The following is a 27,731-nucleotide window of genomic DNA, read 5'->3' on the forward strand; positions in this document are numbered from 1 at the left end:
TTAGAATAAATGTGTGTGAGTCTGTGTCTGTGTGACTAGGCATGCATTTGTATGCATGTGTGTTACATCCACTTCACTTTCCCCGTTTTGGTTTACAGGACCTCTGGTGGATGATCAGTCCGTCTGGAAGAAAAGTACGCCCACAAATATCACATGGAACTAGCTGGGCTTGGGCACTGGTCCAGGCAGCCTCATTTAAAGCATCAAGATCATAGAAACCTTTGGCTGGAAAATTAGAAAAAGAGAGTATCAGCTTTCATTCTGGAGACCCACATTCAACTCTTTATGGAAAATATTTTCAGGAAATACCTGTTGACTGAGCCTTTCAGTTTAACCAAACCATATTGCTTTTGCAAATGAAAAAGAAAAGAAAGAAGCAAAAGAGTAAAAAATATATTAAAAAGACTCTGTTTTTTGTCCCAGGGGTTGAATTAAATTAACTTCAAACTGAATCATTTTGTATTGTATGAGAGTACAGAGAAAACATCATGCTGTGTGTTATGATCTGCATTCTCAGCTAATTATTAACATCTTTGCATACATACTATTACCAGCAAATTCACTTTTTGGCTTTATTTCAAGCTCTGTTTAACAAGCATGTGTTATCTGACCATGGCAATGGGTGGGAGCGTATTGTACTTGAGAATATGCTCTTTGTACTGCTCTGGACAAGGGGCCCAATTTTCTTCCTGTTGGAGTCTGTGCAAGTTATACTAAAAAGTGGAGTAAATCTTAGACAAGCCTAAAACCTTACGGACAAAACCTACAGTACCTTTAAGCCACAGCTTCCTGTGAGGTCACTGCACTAATGAATCCATTGTCATCTAAACACTAATCCAGCCTAACCCTCAGTTATCTTCCAGTGTGGGAAGAATGGCTGCTCTGAAAACTCAGGAGCATTCTTCAAACAGCCAGATGTATTTTCAAAATTTAATTTGAGTCAAAAAAACCAAAACTTGTTTACTTTCATCTTGAAATGGACTTTCCTTCTGAAATGGATTTTCACACAGTGTTGTTTCAAACTGATTTGCAAAAAGGCCAGGCAGGTTGCTTAATACCTGGAATTAGATCGTAAGGGTTTTCATTTGAAGTGCATGCAGAAAAAAATCCCCATGGTTCAAATTGAAGATGTATTTGCTTCACCCTTCTTATTTGGTATGACAATATAGAAAAATATTGGTTTTCTTTTCTTTGAACTGTTAGCAGAGGACACTTTTTAAAAGAAAAGGATTTGTGCATTTAAAAATATTCCATGGTTTCTGTCATTGGCACATGATAGAGCTCTTCATTAAAGGCCCATACAATTTTAATATGATTCATATCCAATGGTTCACATAACCACAATAAGCCTTAGATCTCTTAATATGCCTGTTCCTAATGTTCTTTTTGTTAGAAGAGCTACCAAGTAGTGTTTCTTTTCTTGGCTGAGACAAGTATCCCCTTTGCTTGCAGGAAATGAATGTGTATTTTCTGTACTTTGGAAAGTTTATGGAATATTAAAAAAAAAAAAAAGGAGAGGGAGAAAGAGAGATGACTTTCTCCTTGCAGGCATGTGTTAGGCATTCCACAAACAAAACACTGTGTAATGAGGGCAGTGGTTGTCTTCCTGTGACACTTGAGTTTTCAGAAAAAGATTTATGTAAGTTATAAAAAGTTTTACGTAAGCTGTTAATATTTCTGAGCTTTTTTTGAACTTTGTCTATTTCATTCAACAACAGGGGTAATCCCTCCCCCCTGAGCTGAGAAACTGTGAGACAAGCAGTACATGCATGTGGTCTCAAGGTCAGTTACAGCATTTACCACATGATCAAGGGTAAGTATTACAGAAAAAGAACAACACTGAGATTATTTTCTCAAGGCCAGGAGTATGAGGCAGCTGCAGGGGGAACAACAATTTTAGCTCAAGCTACAGAACTGATCAGGCTTGCATCAGCAGGCATCTAGGGACAGATGCTGGAAGCAGGTCAGTATCCCCAGAGGAACTGTGGGCACACAACACCTCACAGGAGATGTGAGGCGCCTGATATGACTCATTGGGTAAATGAGACAATTTTCTGATTCATATCTGGGAGCCTTCTGCTAGATTGTTTTCTCAAAGAGTGGTTGTCTTTCTACTTCCACTCCTTCAAAATAAGAATAGTGTATTTCAAAATAACCTGATTTGTCCTTTTGCATCCTCTTCTTTCACATGGAATTCTCATTTTCCCTATCTGTTTTACCATACAATGTGTAATAATTAAAAAGTGCTTAACATCTAAAAAAGCAAATACAATGAAGATACCTTTTGAACCCATCTTTTACTGCAGATTCAACTATGCCACTTGGCATCTGTTAACCAAGTTCCAATTTGATATTATTTGAACTTTGATTATTATTTTGAACATCTGGTTAGTGTTCTCAGTGATCCTGCTCTCTCCTACATGTCTTCTGAGGATATATTTCTTTGTACTGCTGTAAACTGATATAGTTTATGACTCTTTCACAAGTGAGTTCTAGGAGACTTTGTCTACTTTTCCAGACATTAGGGGAAGCTGAAGGAAATTGTGGGGAATATTAAAAAAAAGTGTGTGTGAATTAAATGCCTGTGAGGAAGTGGTCCAAACTTGGCCCAAAGTAGCTCAGACCAGCTGGCAGAGCCAGGAAAAGAATCCAGCAGGAAAGGTGAAATAACTTCATGTGAGAATAGGGAAGTCCTGGGAACAGCTTCCAGGTGAAGCATGGATAGGAATTCCTTTTCATCCTACAGTTAACATACAACCCTGGGATACATATGGCAGCCCATCTCTGTGGGTGCTGGGAATCATCAGTGTTTGTTGATCTGAAGAAGTGGAATCTTAGAACCCACAGCACAAACATGTAAAACTGGCACAAAGAAAGTGTTTACTTTATACTGCATATATTTTTTTCTCCGCTGTGTTTATATTACACTGTCTCACAATGAAAGCTTCTCAGACTTGTAAATAAAAAGGGATCAATAACATCTATGGGATGTTGACCATAGAAGAATCTGGCTGAAATATCTCCACCTATGTTGCCTGAGGGTATTTTATTTTAATGATTCTGCGTCATGTCTGCACGTTATTTTTGGATGTTTTTGCTTGTTTTAAGACATGCCTGTCTACAGTGTTAGAAGGAGTCAAAAGGTAGTGATGTAGCTGTGAAGCGGCTTGCTAATCTATTTGTGTTTTGATTCAGCACATACTGACACATAGAGGGGACTGTCCCAGAAGGCGTGTTCCAAAGATAATGACCACTCTTACTTCTATGGATGGATGCTTCACAGAAGGAAAGCTTAAAACAACCTCTTGAAAGTAAACTGGAGAATGAAGTACTTGTAAACTGTTTACCTATTGCTTTAAAATATGTTTTGGTTTTTTTTATTCCTCCCACTTTTTTGCTCATCCCTCTTAATTTGGTCTGTAGCTTACCTTGCACGGTTCTGACTTCAGGCTTTTTGGGCTCTGGCCTTCTCAAGTGCTTGGGGAGTTTGTTATTCTCCTGGTGCCATTTTTTCAGGCATTGTGGCTCATGTATACTAATAGATTTTGTTCCATACTCACGGCCACATATGTAGCAAATCACTGTTGGTGGCTGTCTTACCACTTTTGCCTGCAAATAACAATGGTGAAGAAGAAGAAATATTGTTCTCAATATTAATTTTGAATCAGAATGACTTTGTATGAAAGCAATCATGTAGATAAGGACCTTGATATCTGTGAAATCCTTGTAACTGTTTCTTTCAGTCTGGTTTTGCTTGGATTCAGTCCTGAAGCTTGTAAGAGATGTTGCCTCATTAACTGGGCACCTGGAACAGGCAGGTTTGTTCTACAGATGATGAGCTGAAAGTTCATGTGTGTGACTAATCAATACTTAGCTGTGTTAAGTTTCATCTCCTTTATTTTCATACCTTTGAATTCAAGAAAATGCTAAGTCTTCACATGCAGAAACAACTCCTCTGCTTCATTAGGTTGCAATGCAGCATCCACCTTAAATGGTTGAAGCCATTTTTTACTTTCCAAGCAGAAGTAAAATGGAAAACAGCAACAAAAGCTTCCTCAGCTGAACTATTGATGTCTCGTACAGTAACAGAAAGGCTCCATCTTCCATCAGAACACAGCTCAAAGCGCTGTGTCCAGCCTTACTATCGCTTTTAAGGTGGAGAGTGAGGGCAGCTGTCCCAAGAGGTGATGGTGGCTCCTTACCCCACTTTTGCCACAGGTCAGTTAGCTGGTGGAATTCTTGGCCTTCAAAGACTAAAACGAATCCAAGATATTTCAGGATGAGGGGCAAAATAGGAACTACTGTTTGTTTTTCCCAAAGGCCTTAGTGTGAACTTTGCCAGTGACTGCAGCAAGGGCAGAACTGGACTCTAAGCAACTAATTGTTTCCACACTGAAGATCTACTTTGTTCTCAGACAAAAACAGCTCAACAACAGAAGAAAAAGATTCCTCAACCCCAAACCTCACAAATACATAATCTAAGGCTGAAAAATGTATAATTACTGTGGTATTGCAGACTATGGACTTGGCTGTATCCTTAGGCGAGTCTTGGGCTAGGCGTGGTGTCAGTACCAGCCGTGCTCCAGGAAGTAGGACAAAAACATGCTGTAGAGAAGCACTTTGAGGGACACAGATGGGTCTCACAACCGCCAGCACTTCCTACACTTCTGACTGCAGAATACCAGTAAGAGATGAGCTATTCCCTGCCCTCCTCAAGTTAGACAGACAGCCACGCCAGACCAAATACGGGAAACCTTTCTCGCTCAAACAAGAGTGGTGGGGGTTTCATTTTTTCCTCTGCTGCTGTGTAAAACAAAGCATAACCTGTTCCAGTATTTATGACTCTTTCTGTCAGCCCATCAATGTGTTCAAGAAATTCTGGGCAGCTCTTCTCACATTTATGCTACAGTCTGAAAATGTCATTAGTGAACAATCTGCATAAGATTGCCTTCCTGTATCACACATGTAATCTCACTTACATGAAAGAAATACTACTCCATAAAGTGTAGTTTTGCTGGGAAAAGGTGGACTTTGGAAAATTCTCACAGTGTCTTGAAATATAACATCCAAAGACAGTCTCTCCAAGGACATTTTCATCCTCTTGACTTTCAAATGGAATTTCCTTGCTATCTTTGATAACACAGTATTTTATATAAGCATATTTTCTAATAGATATAAAAATACAGCCTTCTCATATTTTTAGATGAATACAGCAACAGCTGTTTTAAGAACACCTTATAATTTTTCATTATCAAATTTCACCTACTTTTTTACTTCAAGTGGTGAGATAGAACTTGTCTGATTTTGAAGTAAGACTCTGGGTCCAGATACAAAGTCTTCTGAAAACACTTTATGTTTATTTGTGGGTTCTGGAGACCTTTAGATAAGGAGACTATAATCTAAACTCCTGAGGTCAAAGAACTCTTTTCAGTATGCATGCCTGCTGTGCATACGGTTATACTATTTTAGAAATGGTTTCTTAAAAACATGCTAGGTGTAAAATCACTGGGAACACACTTTCCCCACTAGTTTTCATTAGCTAGGTTCCTGCCATTAATTTAAATGGTTACTTATTGGCTGAAAACTAGGAAAGAGCAATTTGATTTACATTCAGTTTGTAGGGACTCTTTATATACTAACAGAATAGGAAAAAGGAATCCTAGTAGTACAAATGCAGAAATCTTTTCAATTAGAAATGTCTGTCTTTTGTAATTTCCACAATTAAAAACGGTACAGAAACAACAGCAGAAAGCAGAATTAATTAAAAGGAATCAGATCACTCTTAGGATAGAGTTATTTTTATTCCAGAAAAATACTGAGATTGACCCATCACCACACATACAATTATATACACCAATTATTCTCTGCACACATGTTTAAAACCTGAAAGAGATTAGCCTAACAACTGGTAGTAACAGATTTTTCTTTTTTTAACTGTGGAATCCAAGATACAATAAGCTTTACTTGGAATTTCTACAGCTGATGATATTTACCCTTCATTTCTTTTTATTTTCAGTGTGCCTTTCCAAAATATCACATCTGGAGGCCCGCAGTTTGAAACTAAACTATTTTTGGAAACACCAGAATTTTCCAACCCAAACTACTCACAGGCCAGTGGCTAGGCTGTCTGTTCACTGCTTTGTTTTTAACTTTCAAAAAGGGTTGTAGGGAAGGTCTGTTCCTGAGGATATGTGTTATTATAAAAATACCTACAAATACCTAACAGTGTAGTTAGGCTTTCCTCTGGTGTCTCAGTATTTTCTTTTTTACTCCAAGACTGCTAAGTATGTCTGCGTGACTATGAATGAAGTTATTTAGCTCAGAGGGCTATGCAACTATGTATTTTCAATAGACCTGACATTACTTAAGGTTAGCCCCAGGCTGCTGTTATGGTGTTATATGAGGTCAAATCCTTCCATACTGCACAAAGCTTTTTATTTCTTCTTAAGTACACACAATAACACTGACTTCCAAACTCCCCTACATAAATATTTATCACCCAGGACTGCACACACCTCTGCCTTTTCTTATTTGTTTAATTATCCATGTATTTTAATGGAAAAAGGGGAGGCATCCTGCCCTAGGACGGAGCTCTTGTCATCGACCTGAACTGCCCAAGGATTAGAGGCTCAGGAAAAGATTGGTACAAGCACTTAGCAGCAGCATTGTATTGTATGAAAGCAGTCGTTTCCACACATTCTTCTCTGCCAAGTAAAACACATTTTGCATAAGGATCAGGGACAAGGTATAGCATGGTTCTCATGAGTATCTGAAGCTGCACTTCCCAGCCTACCAAATCTTTGAAACAGACACAACAGCCTTCATGATAGGAACTATTCATATGCCTGTGTAGGAAATTTCCTTGAACAGCAAGGTAATTCTGCAAGATGATGCACATAATTAAAAATACTATTCCACTGGAAGCACTGAAATATCCAATTTTGCTCCTGATGTGCTTTCTTTTTAAATTAAGTCAGTGTAATGAATATGGCATCTGTGTACAAGCAAAGGAAGGAAGCTCAGTCATTCCTAATGATAATACTTTCATTCAAACCACCCCTTCACTGTCCATTATCATCTAACTTTCTATATTTACAATTTACTTGCCAGTATTCTAGGAGGATGTTCAAAACCAAAAAAATGATGAGCAGAAAAAGCTCATCATTGACTTCCCACCTTTCTTAGAATTATTCTGCATCTGATGGAGTCTTCCCTTTACCAAGATGCTACATGGCTTTATTCTAGAGTAAAATACAACATCAAGCTTGTTTCTACACAAATTTTCAAGATTTATGCTGTGTTAAAATGCATCACAATTCAGCAAAGGAAGATCAGTGAAACCTTTTTAGGTAGTTAACCAGATAAGAGGAAAACAGCAGATGGCAGCAGCATCTAATAGGCTTTTAAGATCAGCGTTATCTGTTGTCAAAACCCTCAAAACTCATAAACACATAGCAATTTATTGACGCTCACTTATATGCATCACACATTTTTGTCTATGAAACAATAGAGCACAGGCTCTGTTTTACTGCAAGTCTGAGTTTCAGTAGCTCCAGACACCACTTCCATTGTTTGGAGTATCACAGCAGAATCCAAAGCAGAATTTCTGAGCTGATGTGACCCTTGAGAGTCTCTAAGCAAAGGCTGTTGTTTTACACAGCCAGACATGATTAACTCAGATATTTCATTGATTCTGAGAGTGAGGACAGGCACTGGAAGAGATAGTTTACAGAGGCTGTTCAATCTCCACCTCTAAAGGTGCAAAACTGAGAAAGAGTTTGTCAGTAATGATACTGGCCTAGTTGATGCCACATGCTAAAGGGAAGAGAACTCCAGGGTATACAGGCAGAGGCATATAGGGAGAAGTGCTTGCAGCTGTAAAGTTAAAATGCCCTTTAATGTGGTGTACCACTAAATCAGTCAGAACTTTATTTTGAAAATGAGGAAAATCCAGCTTTTTAATTTAGGGCATCTTTCATTGCATAGATTGTATAGTAGCATTACTTCTCTTAAATACACTTATATAAGGGCTTGGTGGTTTTTTTTTTTTTTCAGTTGTTCCTTTCCTCTGATGTTTTGTTGAATCAGGACTTTAAGCAAGTACTTAAATAATTCACTGTCACAGTGAGTATGTCTGTTAAATGAGACAGGGGCTTCCCCAAATGCTTTCCAGAGAGGACCAAAACAGTTACCATTTAACTCCACTGCTAGTGAAGCACTACTTTTTAACAGAATTAATAAGCAGCTGAGTAGCTGGTAAGATGAACAAAATTAAAACTATATGCTGGAAAAAGAGGAAGACTGTAGAGGAGACATAGACCTTATCCCTGTTCATAGCTAATCTGCATAATACCATAAGCTTAATGCTTTTCCACACCCTTCAATGTGTGGACCTTTCAAAATGTTCAACTGGAAATGAAGATCCTCTCACAGAGAATTTAAACCTATGGGAAAGTGGCTTCCTTTGACAACTTCTTATAATCTGCCTACAAGTCCTGAAGAACCCTCTTGGATCACAGGATATTTCTTTCAGTCTTCCCATCCCACCTCTGTGTTCAATGCATAACTCTGTACTAGAGAACAGCTCTAAAAATAATACAATAATAGACCTCAGAGAGGTAAAATCCATCACCCCTTCCTAAAAGTCATTGTTAATAATAAAGTCCCTCAATTACAAACTGCAATCTGTACAGCCTCATTAGTTCTGCTGCAACTGATGAACTGTAACTGCTTGGAAGTAAATGAGGAAACCTGTTGTTCACAGAGAAGGAAGAACAGATTTGAACAGATTCCATTTTGGCTCTGCAGAGCTCACAGAAGTAAAAAGTGGTAATAATGTTGTTGTTCAACAAGTCAGCAGATGTGAGTGAATTCACAAAGGGAGCAGATACGTTGTGCAAGAGGGTAACATTTTTTAGAGTCACTGTGAGTGCCAAACCACACTCTAAACTTTTTTTTTTTTTTTGATGGTATTATAACTATGAAAAATTCCCCCCACCCTCTCTTTTTTAACCTACAGAATAATGTGTAATGGATTTAACTATCTGCTTCACACCCTTGCCTTTCATTGAACAACCACCTTTAGAGCAATTACAGTTCTTTGGTAAAGAGCACAATGTAGTGTAAACAGCATTACTTTTCCTACAGCTATAAATGCAGCTGTGCAGCACTTTCAACTGCTTGTGGATTATGTAAAATTTGCTGATAAAAGACCTGAGGAGTGAACCTTAGTTTGCCAAAATCTATCAATTAGTGGCCTCATATAGCATAATAAAAAAAAGGTTCCTGATGTCTTTAGTCTCACGTGAGCTAGGGTAATGCTATTATCTTCATTTTATTCAGCAGCTGGTAAACTAACGTGTTACATACTTTGACTTCTAAAGCATCTTTAGAAATGCTCTGCATAGCATTCCACTCCTTTGCTGACTGAGAGAGCTAAATCCCATTTTCAAAACTAATGTAGGCAATCAGGATTCCAACCCGCATTTGAAAAAAAAAAGCCATTTAATTTGGACACTGAACCTAAATTTAGACATTTATCTTACAAAACTCCTGGCCAAAAGACAGTTTGTGCAGAAACAAATGCAGAAAAAATACCCCATTTTCCAAAACTCCGTGTAGCTTTTGGATAATGTGAATCAGCTTCTTTATTCTTGGATTCTGAATCAAATTCAGTGGAAAAAAATGTGCAGTCTTATTTATTTTATTGTTGTTATACCCAGAGCTGCTGCCTTTGAACATGCAGTCCTCAGTAAACTCATGTTCCATGCCAAGGTTAAGAATAACAGTAAAATATGAAAATCATATTTTGAAGTGCTGGATGCTTACAGGACAATGAAATGTTGCATTTTGTGTTAACTAACTAAGAATACCTAATATATCCTAAAATATATAACACCCAAACATTGCCTAAGCTGGTCAGTAGAATCTCCTAGGGAACTATATCAAGCAATGGTCCCTCTTGAGGATATAACTCTTAAAGATCAACAGAGAACCCAACTACTCTCATTCAAAAGGAAAATAAAAATAAATATGAAGAAGTAATTTCCTTTATTCCCTTCCCAGTATTTCCCTTTTCTTTATCCTCTATTTAGCAGAGAAACATTTGCATGGAGCTAAAGGGTCCTTCTGAAAAAAAAGTGATTTTAAATTTGATGGGAAGCCAGTCTGCCCTGGAGTGCCAAGCATCAAGATGCATGCACACCCTTTCACACAGCACATGCTTAGCAATTTACCTGGTCTGATACACCTGGTGCAGCCCTCCTCATTCCTTGATGGGCCTTAGATGGATCACCACTTGCTGAGCCAGTTCCAGATCTCGGTCCATTACCAGATTTATGTGCGGTAGAGTCAGGTAGCCTCACGCCTTGTTTGCTACCTCCTTTGCAACACCTTTCATGCACAGGGAGACGGTCAGGAAAAAAGGTTCGGCCACAGTTTTGACAGGGCACAAACTGGGCTTGAGCACTGTAATAAGCTGCCTCATTTTCATCTGCAAGTGTATAGGAACCACCAGCAGGGACCTCAGGTTTCCTGGGCTCTGGCCTTCTAAGGTGCCTTGGTAGCTGATTGTTCTCAATATGCCACTTCTTTAGGCACTTAGGTTCATGTATAGAAATAGACATTGATCCAAATTCTCTGCCACAGATATAGCACACCTTGAAGGGAGGTCTTCTGGGGAAGGGTGTTCGAGACATGTCTGAAGAATCTGGCGGCTGTGATACTATTGCAGTGCCTGGTCACCTTTTCTGGGATCCAGCTTCTAGATGTACTACTTTGGGAAAAATCCTGGGAAGATCTGGCACATTAGATGGTGAAACCTGCTCTAAAGGGAAGGTGTTAGAGATACTAGGGGCTTCTTCAGCACCTGATAGAATCCTCCAAGTTTTGTTCACATTCTTTTCCTTGACATTTGTTTCCATGAAGGGTATAACATTTCAGGAAACTTCTCTCTCTCCTACACACAAAGGGCTTGAGAAAGTCTGTTATTAAGAATGATCCTGTATCTTCTTAATCCATTTTCATGAGCCAAAATATATTAGGGAGTTCAAAGCTGGAACACTGAACCTAATGGCTGTTACAGCAGAGAAAGCAGGTTTCTGTGTGTTTTCCTTCTGTCTTTTGTTCTTACACAACCCTGAAACAAATGAAATTAGTACAAATTAATAAATGTGCTCTCTCTAGCTAAGGTTACCAACCATCAGTTTATCACAAGGAATAATTAAACTTACTAACCCGTTATATTTTTAAATAGCAGATAAATAACATCAAATATATTCTTACCCATAATTATCAGCTGAAAGTGTAAATATAAAATTCTGGTCCCAGATGATGTAAAATCATGAAGGACATGACAGAAGATGGGTTTGCACAAACTGAAGCTGGAAATGCAAGTGCTCTGGAGTATAATCAATATGCTTTATTTTCATTTACTGATAGAACTGGTATTTCTGGCAGTCTTCAGTTTATAAGCTTTTTCTGTTGATACTTAAGTATAATTTCCCTGTCTCCAGAGACATAAGACAAAGCCCCTTAGTGGAGAGATGTCAATGTCCAATCTACAAAGGGACAGTCAGAAAGGAAAGTGTTCCCAGTCTATTGGTTGAAGGACATTTTTAGGCCCCTCTACTCAGCACTTGTGAAGTGGTGTCTCAAACTCTCTGACCAGTCTTGATTCTCCCAGTATACGAGTGTTATTAATGAAATGGAGCAGGTTTATTAATAAGGCTTACTGAAGTGCTTTGGGAGCTGAAGCACACGCTGGATGAGAGAGTAAGGGCACTGCATTTATTTAGTCTCCAGATGGTTTCATTTTTTCATTGTCCAGTCTATCCCTTTGTGCTTTATCCCTTATATGTTCATTTCTTACAATATTTTGTGCTGGTCTGCCAAGGATCAGAAAATACAATTCAGACCATACACATGAACAGCAGAGGCTACTGTTTTAATTGCAAGGAAAAATAAAAAAAACCCAAAAATGTGCTAGGTTTGTGTGCAAACCTAGCACATTGCATAGATAGGTAACTGCCAAGGACAATCTACTTTATCTGTAATAGAAGAAACATCTGGCTAAAGTCATCTCACTCTTACTAAATATTCCAGACTTCATCTCACCTTCCAAACTTGTAGGGGGTTCCTAACACACAAATCATATCCACATTGGCTGTCTTTGTGTCTTGGTTCACTTCCTCTGCTGCAACCATCCAAACTGGATCTGCTTTCTACTGCCTTTTTGTCGTGTCACCATTGAAGATGCTGTTCCCACTTAACAGCCTTTTTACCCTTATCTGTCCCACCTCTGAACCCACGGGCTGATTTTTACTATACCCAAAGGCAATGACATGGTTTTGTCATTACCTCTGAGATGACAAACTTAAACTTTGTCCGTGACATTCAGAAGCACTGAGCTCATTCTTGTCTCTTACAAATATTCTGGGGGATATCTTAAATACAGGGGCAACAGTGAAAAAACAAGTTGTCACCAGGTTTATGTGAGTAGTCATCCTTTTGCCAGGCACACAAAAATGTTTAGATTGCTGCATTGACACTGCTTGCTTAAATACTCACAAAGCTCCATATTTCTGGGACACTTGGGATACTTTCTTATTTAAAAAAAAATTCTTGTGAAGCTCGTATTTATTTGTAGGTAAACTGGAAAATGTGAAGACCATCAGAGCCAATCTGTGATTTGTACTGGAACAAATCCCTGTGAGAAAGTATGTTGTAGTTAGCTGTTAAAAATAAAATTCTTGAGGGCCATTATACTTTGCGCATTCAAAATTAACACCTCGTCCAAAATTGTATTAGATTAACTGCAGTCTGCTGAAAAATAGGGTAAAGTATGTGGCTGTAGTATCCTCTCATGTCTGAAGCTATCAGGTGTATCAGGTGCATATAATGTACACTGACAGTTACACAAAATTATAGCACTGGAATTTTTAGTTCAGATACCAAAATAATAGGCTCTGCAGTATGTGAAATTAAATGTGCAAACTAGTATTTAGGCTACTGTACTGCAAGGCTGTTTCAAAGACTGGGAGAGTTTCCAAGGAGAGTGGCCTGTTGTATGAATCCAAGTTGGGAAGTAGCCAAGCTCTTTAGGAGGATGAAGGGAATGCAGAGCCAGGGAAACATTAAAGGGTCATAATGGCAGGGGAGATAAGGGTTATTGGCGGGTCACAGGAAGGGAGCATCAGAAAGTTCAGTAACATTTCAGGGAACTTCTGAACTTTGCAAGGTCCTATTTATGTCCTATTTATTGATTTATGTCAGAATGAAACTTTCTCATACCTGAGAGGACTCTTAAAGCAACAGTGAACACAGAACTGCCTGCCATATGAAGAATGTTAGGTGACTAAATCTGTTGCCATTAGGAATGAATCAGTCAATAAAAGATGCTATAAACAATCTATTAACAATATAACCTATTGTTGGATTTCCAAGATTGCTATTGTAAATACTTCATAAGAGAATTATGCTTCCTTGTGGGGATTACACCATTTGGTCTACATTTATTCCTGCCAAGTTGACTGTTATTATTTGGAAACTTCCTATAAATTCAGTGTGAAATGAAAAGGCGTATGAGCGGTTCAAATCTTCTCTCAAGCTCAGTGGTAAAGATGTGGAAGTAAATCAGGACTGGGATTTAACAATTCAAAACATAAAACTTCCTTATGTTTTTCTTTTTAAAATGTTGCAACATATTTTAATAAAGTGGAAAGGTACAGTTGATCATTGTGTATAGCTATGGGAAAACATTTCTCTCCTCTGCAAGTTCCACTGAGGACAATATTTAAAAACAATTTCATGAACTGCAGCAACAGGTCACTTACAACTAGTGGAGAAGTTCAATTTAATTAAAAGCAAGTGAAATACTATGGCTAGTTTAGAACCAGGCTAAGAGCTTCAGTCTAACCAAAATAGAATAGAATGACGAGAGCACAAATAGCTCAGTACATCTATCATCTTCTTGTCCTGAAGTGGGAACTGGAACTCTTGCACACAGTTTTTAAGCTTGACCTAATCAATTGCAACAATAATATTATTGCAACAACAGCAACAATAGCATTATTAACCCTGCCAGAAATTGCAACAATAGCGTTATTAACAATGCTTCACTTGTGCTGCCTTCTTTTAGCTGCCGTGTGTGAGTCAACCTATAGAAGTGGAAACTTCTTCCCTGAAACAGCCTTCTTTACATCTTGTTTCATGTCAATGCTGGAACTTGGAAGCAAAGTTGACACATACGTTTCCTATTTCCTGCATGCAGCCCATTTCTGAAGAGCGACCCTCTCTGTTTTTCATCTCTCTTGATTCTCTCATGTAAACAATTCCTCAAAAACCATTATAAGGTCATTTTATAAGCCTGGATTCCTTGACTGAATTGAACAAAACATACTTGTGTTAGCTGGGGGATTAAACTGGCTGTTTCCAATGAATCCTCAACACTACTGCTTTTCACTTAGCTAGAATTCCACACGGAGACCTCCCAGCTATAAAAAACCCCAGAGTTTACCTTATGGACGAACACATTGCATGAAGCCTCCTACTACCAGGATATAACCATGCTTATTCAATGGACAAGATACAGAAACAGCTGTGAGAATCTGGGGAATATGTTTTTGTACAGTTTATGGATGCTGACTGGTATCACAGCCTTTCCATGTGTAGTTGTGGCAGGCTGTAAACTCTGTTTAATCTATATGGCTGGTTCAGTGTCACTGTTCTAATCTGCAAGCACAGAAGATAAATCCTTGCACCAAATAAACACAGAGCTAAAACAAAGGTCACAGAGATTTCAAGCTTGCATGTCAAGAAAACCCCAAGAACCTCTTAGACATGTTTGACTCCATCGAAAAGCAGAGACAATTTCAAAAAAATTCCCCTTGGATGTGCCTGGCTTCATCTAAAAGCAGAGACAATTTTCAGGGAAGACCATAAACAAGCAAAATGAGTAGTGGGAACCAATTCCTTTGCTATTTTTAGAAAAAATGTTTGATAAAGCTGAGAAGGACTTATATGGAATACTTGCTTCAGGTGACAGTGGCTTAAATCCAGGAGGCTCTTTTGAGAGGTCATCTATAACTGTAGAGTGCTTACACAATCAAGACTCCTGTAACAGAGTTATGGGAGTGTCTGCATGGGTTGATCTGCTTGAGGGAGAGGATGAAAGGCCACAGACACACATTAAATGAAGAGGAAAACATATGGCTCCAAAATGGTGGCAAATACAAAAGCCTGGCAGAAGCTCAGCAACAGATCAGGTTGTCAGTGCCAAAAAAAGAATAGACTAATTTTAGCTTGGAGAAAGGAACTGGTTAATTCATCATTTCAGATTCAAGAACTCTTGGCTGTGTGAACCCTCATTTATACAAAACCTCACTTCACTCTGAGTTTTCCCTTTGTTTTCCCTTTCTTCAATACTACACTCAGTGTTGTATACTTATTCTGCCTGTTCACCCTGCAGTGATTGGAGCCATAAGCTTTCTGTTTGTGACACCACGTTGTTATGTGGGTCCTTTAATAAGGGTGATTTATGTACATTGGAATAAATTCACAATTATTCTAAAAGAAAATATTTTACTTTTAATACCTAACTTCACTGTTATATAAATTGGAAATGTCTTGAATAGCTTTAAATGAGAAGCAACAAGCAAAATCTTCTTGTACTATATGGGCACCCAGAGATCCTTGTTTTTCAGTCTGGGCTGGATTGTGTAAACAGACAAAGGAGAAAACTCAGTATAAGAGGACATAAGATACAGAAAGAGAGAGATGAAATAAGTGATCTGCCAAGAATAACACAGCAAGTCTGAAAAAGAAGGAAACTAAATTAAGATTTTCTAGCACCCCAATACTAAATCAGTCTGGTCACAAGATTTTCTAAGGCTGATCCCTAACTTTACCGTCAAGATAAAGGTAAGTCTTTTTTCTCCACTTTCCTGGGTTCTCATTACATTTACATGTAAAAGAGGTGTCAGAAAGGACCAAACTGACATCCTCTGTTGAGTCCCAGAAAACCTTGCTTCAGGCTCTTTCCAAATAAAATGTTTTCTATGAGGCTTCCCATTATTCTTTAAGGGAAAGCAAATGAAATTAAATCATCATCTTAAGCTTTATATTTTCTTGTGCAAAATGTTTTGTATTACTCAATTATAAATCATTTTAGAAATCCGTTAACACAAAAGTGCTCAAACATAAGCTGGACAAAAATATTGGACAATTTGCAGTATCTTACTGTTGGATCTGTTTTTCATTGAAAGATAAAAGGAAAAAACATTCTTATGTGTCCAACAATATTTTTAGCAAATTAACCACATATTAAAAACCTCACATTTTTCCAGCTCAGCACTACATTCTCTCCACAGTTTATGGCTGAAGGAGTCTCCCTTCATTAGTCCTAGAGACTAATAATTTCCTTCAGTCATCTGAGAAGAATAATATATTATTTTATTGAACTTAAATAAATATCACTGAGATGTAGGAAATCCAAAGTTTACTAGTCAGGATGCTTCATCTTGTCACAGTGGAGCATGATCCTTGTTTTTATGCATCCTCCTCTCTCAAGAAACTACTTGCAAGCTCCAAACATACAAATATTGGCATATACCTCACTTCTGTCAGCTTCAAGACTTTGTTGGTCTGTAACAAAGTATCTAGTATCTAGTATCACAGTAGCCTGGCTTAAATGCCTTAGCAGTAATGCGCCTCAGAAGTGTGGAGCTTGCTCCAGCAGAGGATCAGGTGCACATACACCTTTTTCCCCATGTGACCTGCAGCCCAGAGGGTGGTGGTTATGCCGTTGTTTAAAGTGGATGCAGCCAGACAGGAGGACAGGACAAGAACACTCAAAACCAAGTATGTCAAGTTAAAAAGCCATTGTTTGCAAACAGGCTAGAACCATCTGGGAATTTTCTAGTGAACATTTTTCCCACTGTTTAAAGTGTTGGTTAGACAAAACTGGAAGTCTCCTCAAAGACGTACCTGTATGAATTGCACAAGAGAGAAACTGTGTGTGTCTCTGAGCCTGTGTCTGTGTGTGTGTGCAAAGGTCCATTACAATATAAGAGAAAGAAAATACATAACCCAGAGGTGTCTATACAATACTTATATTGAACTCCTTAAGGTGTTCTTTGTAATGAGACAATCAACCTAGTTAAAGCTTTTTGTAATTTTCCTCTGACCAATGAAATGACCATGTGATTCTTTGTATCTGATTATCTTCCTACCTAAAACTTTATGGGTCAATGAAAAAGTCCCTGACATGAACAGCAGCCAGTGTATACTTGGCATTTAAGAAGACCCTATACATAATTATGCAGTAATTACATTTATGTTACTTAATCAGCCTATCTGATTTAATTTTATGACTGTGTTACCAGAGAAAGCTGGAGACTGGTTCTAGAAACCCAGTAATTCTTTCATGTTACTATGTCCTATGCCTAGACATATGAAATAATTCCTTTGATTTGACTGAAATCCTAACATTATATGAAGAAATTATAATTGCTACTAGTTAAAATACATGGGAAAAAATGAAACATTTTTACTGAAAATAATGTAACTTTTCACACTTTTAAAATTCAAAAACTTTTAAAATTCAAAATCCAGTAACACCATTTTCTCACATCTCAGACATCCTTTCTGCTCTAGAAAGAATGTTCTTGGGTTTTGTATCTTACTTAGTGATGCTTTACAACTTAGCAGGGTAAAGATTACCTGTTTTACTCACCATTATTTAACACATTCATGTCATATTCCAAAGGAATAATATTACTGCCTCCATACTTTTTCTTGTGCAAAAATCAGCAGATATATTCCCTTTCTGGGTGACATTGGGGATATTTACAGATCACATTCTTAATCATCTTCAGTTACTAGTATGTATCTGTGAAATTTACCCTGCAAATCCTAGATGGCATATCAGATATGCACCAAATAATGAACAGATTGGGTACGTTAACCCTGCCCACAGCACGGAAGTATGAGAGCAAGTGGACATTGAAGCAAGTATGCTTACACAGCTCAAAGTCAGCTACCTGTACTTTCTTGCTCCAGTACCTTTGTTCAGCATTTCCATTCCTGGAACTCATATGTGCAGAACCAGTTTTTTTCTAGTGATTTTGATGATGACTATGCAATTATTTCAAGAAAGAAGCTCATCCTTAGGGAAAAAAAATAGGTGGATGGATAAATGCATATTCAGTTATGGGTCTGAAACAAAAAGAATAGAAGCCAAGAATGTCAGCTTGAACAAACTGGCACAAGTCAGCAGAAATCTGAAGAAGGATGATACTGCACATGTGCTGAGAGCCTGTCACTGCAAGTGTAAAGTGATTCAGAGATGGAAAGACACTTTTCTCAATAAACTGCAGTAACACTGTTACATTATACAGGATAAAGTAATCCAAAGGGGTAAATGTTCTTTTTTTTTACAGTGTAAATCAGTCTTAATAATCTTAGAATACAGTGCATCTGCTAATAAATTATTCAATAACTAAGGTTTTTGGTACTTCTGTTATGAACAGGATACTCAGATAGATAATCTGATTACCATGGAAATTACTAAACTCAGCAAGAAAGACCAGCTATTAAAATACGAAAATTAAACAGAGTTAGCAGAGAGCCACAATACCACAAAAGATAAACCAAGGGAATCTAGAATAGCAGATGAAGTGGAAAATGTCTAGAAAAGCAAAACTCTGGATATTCCAATTATTTTGTGAAATGTTGGAAAACCTAACAAGACATTATTAAATACTCATTATTGTATTTTGCACTAATAATAATACAGCACATCCTAATACTTTGCAGAACACTCATGATGTAGTGACACAAAAAAAGGCTGCCCACTAAATCTGTTATACAAAGAAGCATGTTAGGAGGGCTATCAAAACATTCACCATATCCAGGATTTTGAAAGCCCTTGTTCATAAAAAATCTTAAAAGCAACATTTTTCTACATTAGTGTTTTTCTCCTCCAGATTAAATCAACAGTAATTTACAACTAGTGTGAGAGGACATGATGGATAAAGGTCATCAAGTTTTACCTGATACTCCTGGGTCCTGGTGGTTCTGTAACTTGTCATGTTTAATGATCTTTTTCTCATCTTGTTTTTGAAGCATTGGTCCATATTGCCCTTTTTTCTGTCTTATAATTCTTTAGTGAACAGGATTAAATTCCATGTACCAACAGAAATACATATGGAATATAAGCCTGAAATATCCCCAGATAATGTGGCTTAAATGAAAAGACATGTCTGAGCTCCTTACTGTGTAACCATAATTTTACCTGTTTATAAACCAGTGCATTCTATTATAGACCAATATCTGATGGAGTTCAGTAGACAGAAAAGTAAATTTTAGTAAAATACAAAAATTTGTAATGAAAGAAATGCTATTAGTTTGTAACTTAAGCAATCAGTTGCTTAAGCAGACAGTACCTTAAGAATAAATTTTGTAGTAAGCTTTAAGGTAAACACTTGGACAGCAAAGTTTTCTGTTTCTGTTGTGCTTTCCAAACAAAACAAAGCAAAGTAAAATGGCTTTTTAGTAAGCCTTTCCATTATTGTTATGTATTACATGTTTTCCAGGAACAGAATGGAAAGAGATAATTTCTGTTATACAGGGCAATCAGTAATTATGTGCCAGGTAGGTAGGGCTGTCTTTTACAGAGAGTAACATTTCTAGCTTTCAATGTCCACATTGTTGGCCATGAGTACTGCAGCTGTATTCTCCTGTCCCTTAAAAGACAGACATAAATGAACTCAGTCCACTCCCCTAGAAGAGTGGAGAACCAAGAAGTCAGAACCTCTGACCTGGAAAATGCTCATGCACCCTTTTTGCCAGGCCAGGCAAGCCTCTGCGGAAACAAATTCCAGAGAACAAATGCATTATCATCACAGTAAGCACTAAAACGCATGAATTTATTACCAGCTAGCTGGTCTAAGGGTAGAAAGTCACACAAATCTTTGTTGATTGATCTTTCTACTTATTTATAACTGGGCCCCTGACCTCTGCAGGAATCCGGCCATCTGGTACTCAGGGCAAGCACTGTTTTAGCTGGATGAGGACAGGACATGGGGCTGCATTATTTAAACCTTGGCTGACTGAAGCTCAGGCCAAGCACGCTGTCAGTACCATCTTCACGGGGAAATCAGGTGCAAACTAGCAGAACTGGGTTATGAGCGCAGAGGATCCCGTGCCTCTTGGCCAGGCAGAAAAGTGGCTTGGACTTCGGGAGAGAAGGAAAAGCACGGTTCCGCCTCACCCAACCACTTCTCCACCGCCCTGTTCACAGGCTTATTCAGATCCAAGGCTCGTGAGACCAGCATCTAATATTTCATGTCCTCCTAAACATCTGTTACCTCCGCTCGGATCAAAATTCCCTCATGTCCCCGCGGGCTGGGTTTCTGTGCCGTTGCCCTGCGGCTCAGCGCGCCCGTTTCGGGGGGAAGGCGCTCACCGGCCCCGCGCGCCGCCGTTACCACGGCAACGCCGCGCCGCATGCAAACCGCTGCCGCCGGTGCGGCCGCCGATTGGCCGGCGCGGCTGTCAGTCACAGCCACGAAAGCCCCGCCCCTGGCCCGCCGGGCGCTGTGGGGTGCGCGGGGAGCCCCTCGGATCTGGGGCAAACCCCGTCTTTTGCTGCCAGGGAATGCGGCTGCGGGGAACGTCTGATCAGCTGAACACCGGCCAGTGTTCTGTGGGAAGTGTCCCTGCTCAGGTCTGCATACATGCGGGGGACCACTCTCTCAATCCCTTTCGCCTCTTGGCTAGGTGAGAAGGGACAGATGGCATCATTGTGAAGCTCGAGCAGCAGACAAGGATAAGCATGAGGAGTCCTAAATCCATCTCCCACGTAGGCACTCTTCTCATTCAAAAATTCACACTTTTCCACCAGACTGTGTTCAACACTTTTCCAAATTGAACTTTTGCAAGCTCCATATTTTCCACAGAAGTTAATTCTACAGAAACAATGATAAATGATTGGTACAAGAAAACACTGCTGATCCGAACATTCCCATGGCAAGTGTTCTCTGGTGGCAATGCCAAGAGCAAGCCAGCAGTGCCACTTTCATGCTGCCCCTTTCTGCATAACAAACTTCAGTTGTCACTTAGTGATGACCTTAAAATACACAACAGGCATCATTTGCATAGGGTCTTGCCAAGAGTCTTTGTGTTCTGCTAAGCAACAGAGATCTACTGCAAACAAATTCTAGTACCTGTTGGAAATTTTTGGTGTGTCGGGTATGCTGGTAAGGCAAACATGAAGCAATCCTGTCAAAAGGGTTTTACAACACCACATCCTTCAACCATGTGAATTCTCAGGCCTGAGACTCAAAATTAAAATTACAAAAAGCTTTCAGAGAAGCTAAATCAAGTTGCCTGATTGGAACAAGTTGCATTTCAAAACATCAGTGTGCAGAGAAGGAAAGTGATAGCAGGCAAGGCCTTCTGACACTGCAGCACCAGTAAGCTCAAGAGTTAATTCACCTTTATGCTGCGTATGGCAGAGGGTGTTCATCAAATGAGCAGCACTTGGATTAAAAGCAAATTATATTTAACCTGCACTTTGCCTTAGGGTTTAAACACAGTTTGTATTGCACCAAATTTATTGTCAGCATGACACAGAGCTCCCAGCTTTTGACAGAATTAAGATGCTGACCCTCTTTTTAACAGTATTTTCAGAATGCTTTGATGCCATCAAAAATACAAGAAAATTTTTTCACCTTCAGCCTTGATTCTATCACCCAAGACTGTTAGTTTCAAGTTATTTGAGGCTACAAAACTCTGATCATTGTATGTGACAGATAAATAAACACTAAAGATTAATAGTGCAGTTACAGAGTCAAAATCTAGGAAGTGCTAAGATTAAAGTTACCCTTTGCCTCACAGATCCAACAGAAAGTTTATAAATAGAAATAAAAGTATGTTTGCATGTTGTAAACACCTACATTCACCTATGTGTCTTCAGAAAATAAAAAATATTTTTCTCCATTGTATGATTTTAGGTGGTAGACAGGTTATGACTGTTGTTTCCACATGAGCTGTCTCAGATGTCAACTCAAAGGTCTGAAAATAGCAAGAGAGTAATCACAGAACAAGATTTAGGAAAAAGACCCCAACATCTTACTGGTTTTTTGTTTGAATTAATAAAAGTGTTTTCAAATCATCAGAAATGAGGAACAAACTAAAGAATACTTCTATCCTAATTTAAAAGCCCACCCCAAATCCTTAACAAAGTTCTCATCAAGGTGATGAAATCAATTTTCTGTTACAAGTACAGTCAATAAAATAGACCGATTTTTTAATAAGTTACTATGTATATAAAACCTGGTAATTTTTTGTATAAATTTGTATTAATGCCATATTAAAAATTGGTGAGAAAATTCCAGCTGAATTCCTGATTGGCGTATTATGTGTGTGTGTATGTGTGTATGCTTGTATGTATGTAGATGTTTAGGTATTTAAAAAAAACAAAAAAGGACAACCCTAAAAAATGTTTGCTATATTACATATGCCATACATGTGGTTTACTGCAGCTGACTGGTACAGATCTGTGTTATTTTAAATTGAACAGTACAAAATTGCCTTTAATCTCTTCTGGTTTGTATCTTTTCCATACTTCATTATCAACTCTTGCTGACTAGATAGAATACAAACAAAAACCACAGTAATTACTTTTACCAGAGAAAGAAAACCAGCAGAAATTAATTGCTTTCTGTTGTGTATCTTCTTCAAGCCAGGCTCTATCCCAGAGTGGACAAGATAGTCTCTAGAACAGGTTTTATTATACGAAGTAATTTACATTTCATGTATGTGTGCAATTAAGGCATCCTGGAACAAGAGGAAGGATCATAGAGAAGCGATGGGAAACTTATCATAGGATATCAATGAGTCTGATAATTTCCCAAAGGGCCTGAGACAAACATCAATAAAAATATTTGTATCCCAGCAAGACAGGAACAGCCCTGATACAATTACTTTGCACATATTTTTGTAACCATCATTCCAACTAATAACTCTTTTGCTTCTGCTGCCCTGTTTTGCTTCCTGCAAAACTCTGGGTGGGATCCTATCTGAAGGTCAACTTGGAAGCAGCAGAGGAACAATAAATAAACCAAGAGTATGAAAAATGCCTTTAAAAGTAGCTTGGATGGGGTGGAGGTGAGAGGTCATCAATTGCTAGGACTTCTTTATTTTTACTGTTTATTATAGCTCATTTGCTCATGGAGAGAAAACAAATGAGGGAAGTCTATTTCATTATACATTACTTTTACTTTCTGGCTTGCTTTTCTGCAAGTTTGGAAATGTTTGTTGTATGTCTTTCCCATTACCAGTATTTCTTTTCTCCTATGTGCAAAGCAGTAACATTAGCTCCACTGAAGATTTTCCTATGACAACGTGTTTTGGTAACTGACGATTTAAGAACTTGACTATTCAGCCCATGAAATCAGTCCATGTTTAATATGATTTAGTTGTTGTGAAGACATTACTTAGGAGACCAATGTATTTATTTTTTTGACATTGCCTTGGTAGGTGCCACCCTTTTGCTTTACTCTACGGATCAGCATGCAGGCCCTCCCTCAGAGCATATCTTCAAAGCACCTGAAGGAATGTCAGTAAATTAATTGCCCTCTGGGTTCAGTAACTTTTCTTTCCTGAAGAAGAGAAAGGTTACACTGAGGCTGAAAGGAACGTGTGCCATGTTTTCATTACCGTTTCCAATGGACAACTAGAAGACAGAAAAGATTATGTTGCAGCTAAGAACACAGTTCAAACTTGTACAACCAGATTTCCCTTTGAAGCTGGAAGTTTTCCCAGGAAGATGGATATGGCTGCAGCTGAAGCAACAATCATTTTTCATGCAGTGAAATACTGCCACACATTCCAAGGCTGGGCTACTCCAAGCAAATTACACAGTGTTAATGACATTTCCCCGTGTGACCACCTGAAAATACCTAGTGCTGTTTTCACCAGAACTGTGTTTATCTCACAATTATACTCCTACGATACCTCTGATAATACTTTTCAATAAGAAAGACTGGTGGGGAAAAATGTCAGATGCTTGGAATTAGTATCATTAACAAGAGAAAGGGAAATTCTGAGAAAGAATTTTGAAACTCCAAAATGCAGTAAAAGGGAGGAAGGACCCTTATGTCTGGACAGAAAAAGAAAAAACCCAGTATTTAGAAGAACAAATGGAAGAATAAATGTCAGCATGAAGATTGTAAGATGATGAACTTCAAAAAAAAAAAAAAATATCGCAGAAAGGACAATTTTAATTAGCACAATAACCAAGTCATTGGTTATTAAAGACATCTATATGTGAATTATTCGTGTCAGTGGTTGAGCAGTGCTGTAGCCATTAGTCTATCACTGCTCAGTCCATCACATAGGATGCGTTTTATATTGCCCTAGACACTGCTGTTCGTTCATGCTCCCTCTTCAGGACTGTTGTTGCAGGACATGGTAGCCACGTTTATTGGCCTGCCTTCCCAGAAAGCAGCCTGAGAATCATCACTCCGCACACACCAGAGCTCTCTGCTGTGAGTTTCCTCCCCTGACTGCCAAGAATATCAGAGGAATTGGATTTGCAGAAACCCAAACTCCTCGCCTCCAGCTCAGGGCAGCCCAGGGCTCCTTTATACAGACTATACATTTCTTCCAGCCCCCTCGGAGGGGCTGACTCATTGCAGCCTCACACAGTCTGCCATTTCACGCTCTTTCCCTTCTTATTACATCCCACATAGGCAGCCACCATTGCCAAAAGCTGTCTCAAGAGCTGGAATCACCCTGCCTCCAGGGAAGCCCCCTTTACCCTGCAACTGCAGTGTCGAGCCATCAGCGAGTTTGTGCCCCGATCATCAATACCTAGATGCAAATTGGAACAGCAGTGCATCAGCTGCAGGGGAGCCCAGCTACATACAAACAGTATACTTCAGAACGAGACCATTTTCTTGCAACAGATGTTCTCCATTCCAGTCACTCATATTAGTGTTGTCTGGATGCCCTTTTTTCCACATGTCTTTTGTACCTAGCGTACACTCTTCATTTCAAAAGCATCTTTCACATCAAGAAAAGAATAGGTAATGAAGGCATCCAACAAAGAAGAAAAAGCTTAACAGCAACAACAACAAAAAGAAAAACAAAAGAGGCTGAATATGTATAAAGTTAAATATAAAATCAACGTATTTTAAACAAGAAGGAATAAACTATCAGAGGAGAAACTGTTAACATGCATTGAGTTCTTCAGCCACTCAAATCTCTATATCAAGCCCACCTGACTTCAGGAAAGACAAGGCTTTAGGCTAGCTGCAAAATTAGCTGGATGAAATACTATGGCCGTGTTATACAGTAGGTCAAATTAACAATCTGTTGATCCCTTCTGGCTCTAAAATCTGTGAGTCAAGTAATTCTTCCTAAGTGGCCCCCACAGGGATTTGAGCCTCTGTGACTTAAACCCCTACCATTTCTTTTTGCATTTACATGCTAAAGTTTTTTGGTTTTTAATCTACCAGCCTTTTTCTTTCATGTTTCATGACAGTAGCCCTACCAAAATGGATCTCCAAGCAGAAGAGCTGCAAGTGATTCTTTATCCTCTGCCTTTTTCCCTCCATTAACTGCATTTGAAGTAAATAAACCAGGAATAATGTCAGCAGAAAGGATTGATTTCCAGTTCTTCCTTAAAAATCCCTCACAAGTAAGATCCAGAATTTAATTACGGCCAAAAAAAGTCAAGAGCTGCACTTAGACCAGTTTTTATCCCATACTTCTATGCCAAGATGTCACTAGAACAACAGCTGCATGTTATAAATGGGACATGGGCTTTAAAATCTCTCTGCACTCAACCAAATCGTGAAGAAAGTCAGAGATTCTCCAGTCTTCAGATGGGTCTGAAAATACTTGAAGGCCTCCCATGTGCAGTCTGTCAATGCATCAGATGCCAAACATGTAAAACATCCACTGAGCCCTCTCCTGAGGACCTGGATTTATGTTCTGAAAGAGACCAAGTCTTGGTGGGAGAAGCAGAGTGGCCACTTTGCAAGATCAACATCACCTTTGTATTAATAATAAATGAAAGAATCTGTCACTGCCACATTGGTCTCTCCCTTTCTTCTGTCTGCCTCCTCTTTCCTTTCCCATATTGTAATCTTCGTCTCTTACTTTTTTTTTTTTGGTATTCTTTTTTTTAATTTTTGTACTAGCACTTGACTTTGCTAATGTTTTCTTCTGTGGCAAACCTGCCAGTGCCAGCTTCATTCTTCATCCTCTTTCTCTTCCCTGCCAGTTTGCTTTCCCTCTCACTTCTCAGCATGCTCACCCTTTGTCTCATTGCCCAGCTGTACTGTTTGAGCATTTTCTCTCTCTTTTCTAAGCCACTTATCTATTTCTGTTGTGTGGTCATGTCCCCAAAAAACTACACCTACCATTGATCTTTGTTGGTGATACTCTGCAAGACACTTGTTTTATGCAGACCCATATCCACATTTACTATTAAATATATGTGAGTAACTTGTAACTGGAAGCACTGTGTTGATCTTCTAATTTGCCCGTGTGAAAAACACTTCCAGTTCTCCTTCAGTATTTCTTCTACTTCTTCGGAATCATCTTCTAGATTTCTCCCAGCCTCTCTAGATACCACCACAGCCTGCAAGTTCTCTAGGCTCTCCCATCCTTCTCATTATTTTGTAGTCAGTTTTTGCTGCTGAAGAGAAGCAGAGGAGTTGAAGACAGAGCATGGGAGCCATTTCCAATTGCTGTCACCTGCTAAAGTCATCCTTCCTGTTGGTGGGAAGCAGGAGCAGCAGCCACACCCCTCTTTGCAGCCTCATCAGGAGAGCTGGGCAGCATGACAGTTTGGCTAAGCATGAGTAGGGGACCTGAAAGGACGTGGGAGGAGAGATAAACAGGAAGATTTATGAAGAGGGAGGGGCCAAGATTACTATAGGAGAAACCACAGAGTCTGCGGGGGAATAAAAGTGGCCACAAAAGGCTTCAGAAAATCAGAGAGCTGAGCTAAATGAAGGGGCATATCCCTTTCTCATCGAAGGGGAAGTCCCATTAATCTTCTTGCCATAAGTGGATTTGAAATCATTATTATGGAGGACAATAGAGTTAATCGTTCACCCATTTTCTCCTCTGACATTGATCCCCACGTATTGACCCCTTTCAGTACCTGCTTGAGTATTTTCTTTTTCTATATCTCCTCAGCTGTCTGTCTGCATATTAAACTATGCAGCTCACCTCACATTCCCTAAGCTCAGAGGATTTCCTCGGCCCTTCCAAGTCCTGTATGATGCAAGCATGCCAGACAAACATTTAGCCCTCAAATGTACTTATGTAGCCTCTTGTTTTCCCCTTGTGTGGCTCCGAAGGGTTATGAAAATAAGAGGCCAAACAAATTCATGCCAGCAGTAATTCCAGCCCCACCCTGCAGAATGGGCAGACACCACATGGCCCAAGGAACAGCCAAATTTCATGATTACATTTAAATAAATGTTGACAGTTGAAAAGACTGCTCTGTTTCCCCCGGTTTTCACTCTCCTCATGTTCTTTCACTGCAGGGGGCTATCAGCACCTTGGCTAACTTGACTGCAGAATGACACGAGGAGACCTCACTCCATAGGAACAAAAAGTTCCTTTGAAAACTTGAAAATACCCACGTAACAAAGCAACGCTGGTAAACAGGATTTCAGCAAGGACCACAATGCTTAATGATTTTGGGG

General features: G+C 39.0%; 1 protein-coding gene across 1 annotated transcript; it reads right to left on the minus strand.

Moving 5' to 3' along the window:
- Nucleotides 1-73: 73 nt before the first annotated feature.
- Nucleotides 74-10,922, minus strand: ZNF475 (zinc finger protein 475; the record flags this gene model as incomplete). The annotated part of the gene is given in 4 exon segments (XM_082301150.1): nt 74-225; nt 3,429-3,609; nt 10,236-10,739; nt 10,743-10,922. Coding segments are annotated over 4 exon segments (1,017 nt in total).
- Nucleotides 10,923-27,731: the final 16,809 nt, after the last annotated feature.

Source organism: Coloeus monedula, assembly GCF_965178545.1.
Source record: "Coloeus monedula genome assembly, chromosome: Z".
NCBI lineage: Eukaryota > Metazoa > Chordata > Aves > Passeriformes > Corvidae > Coloeus > Coloeus monedula.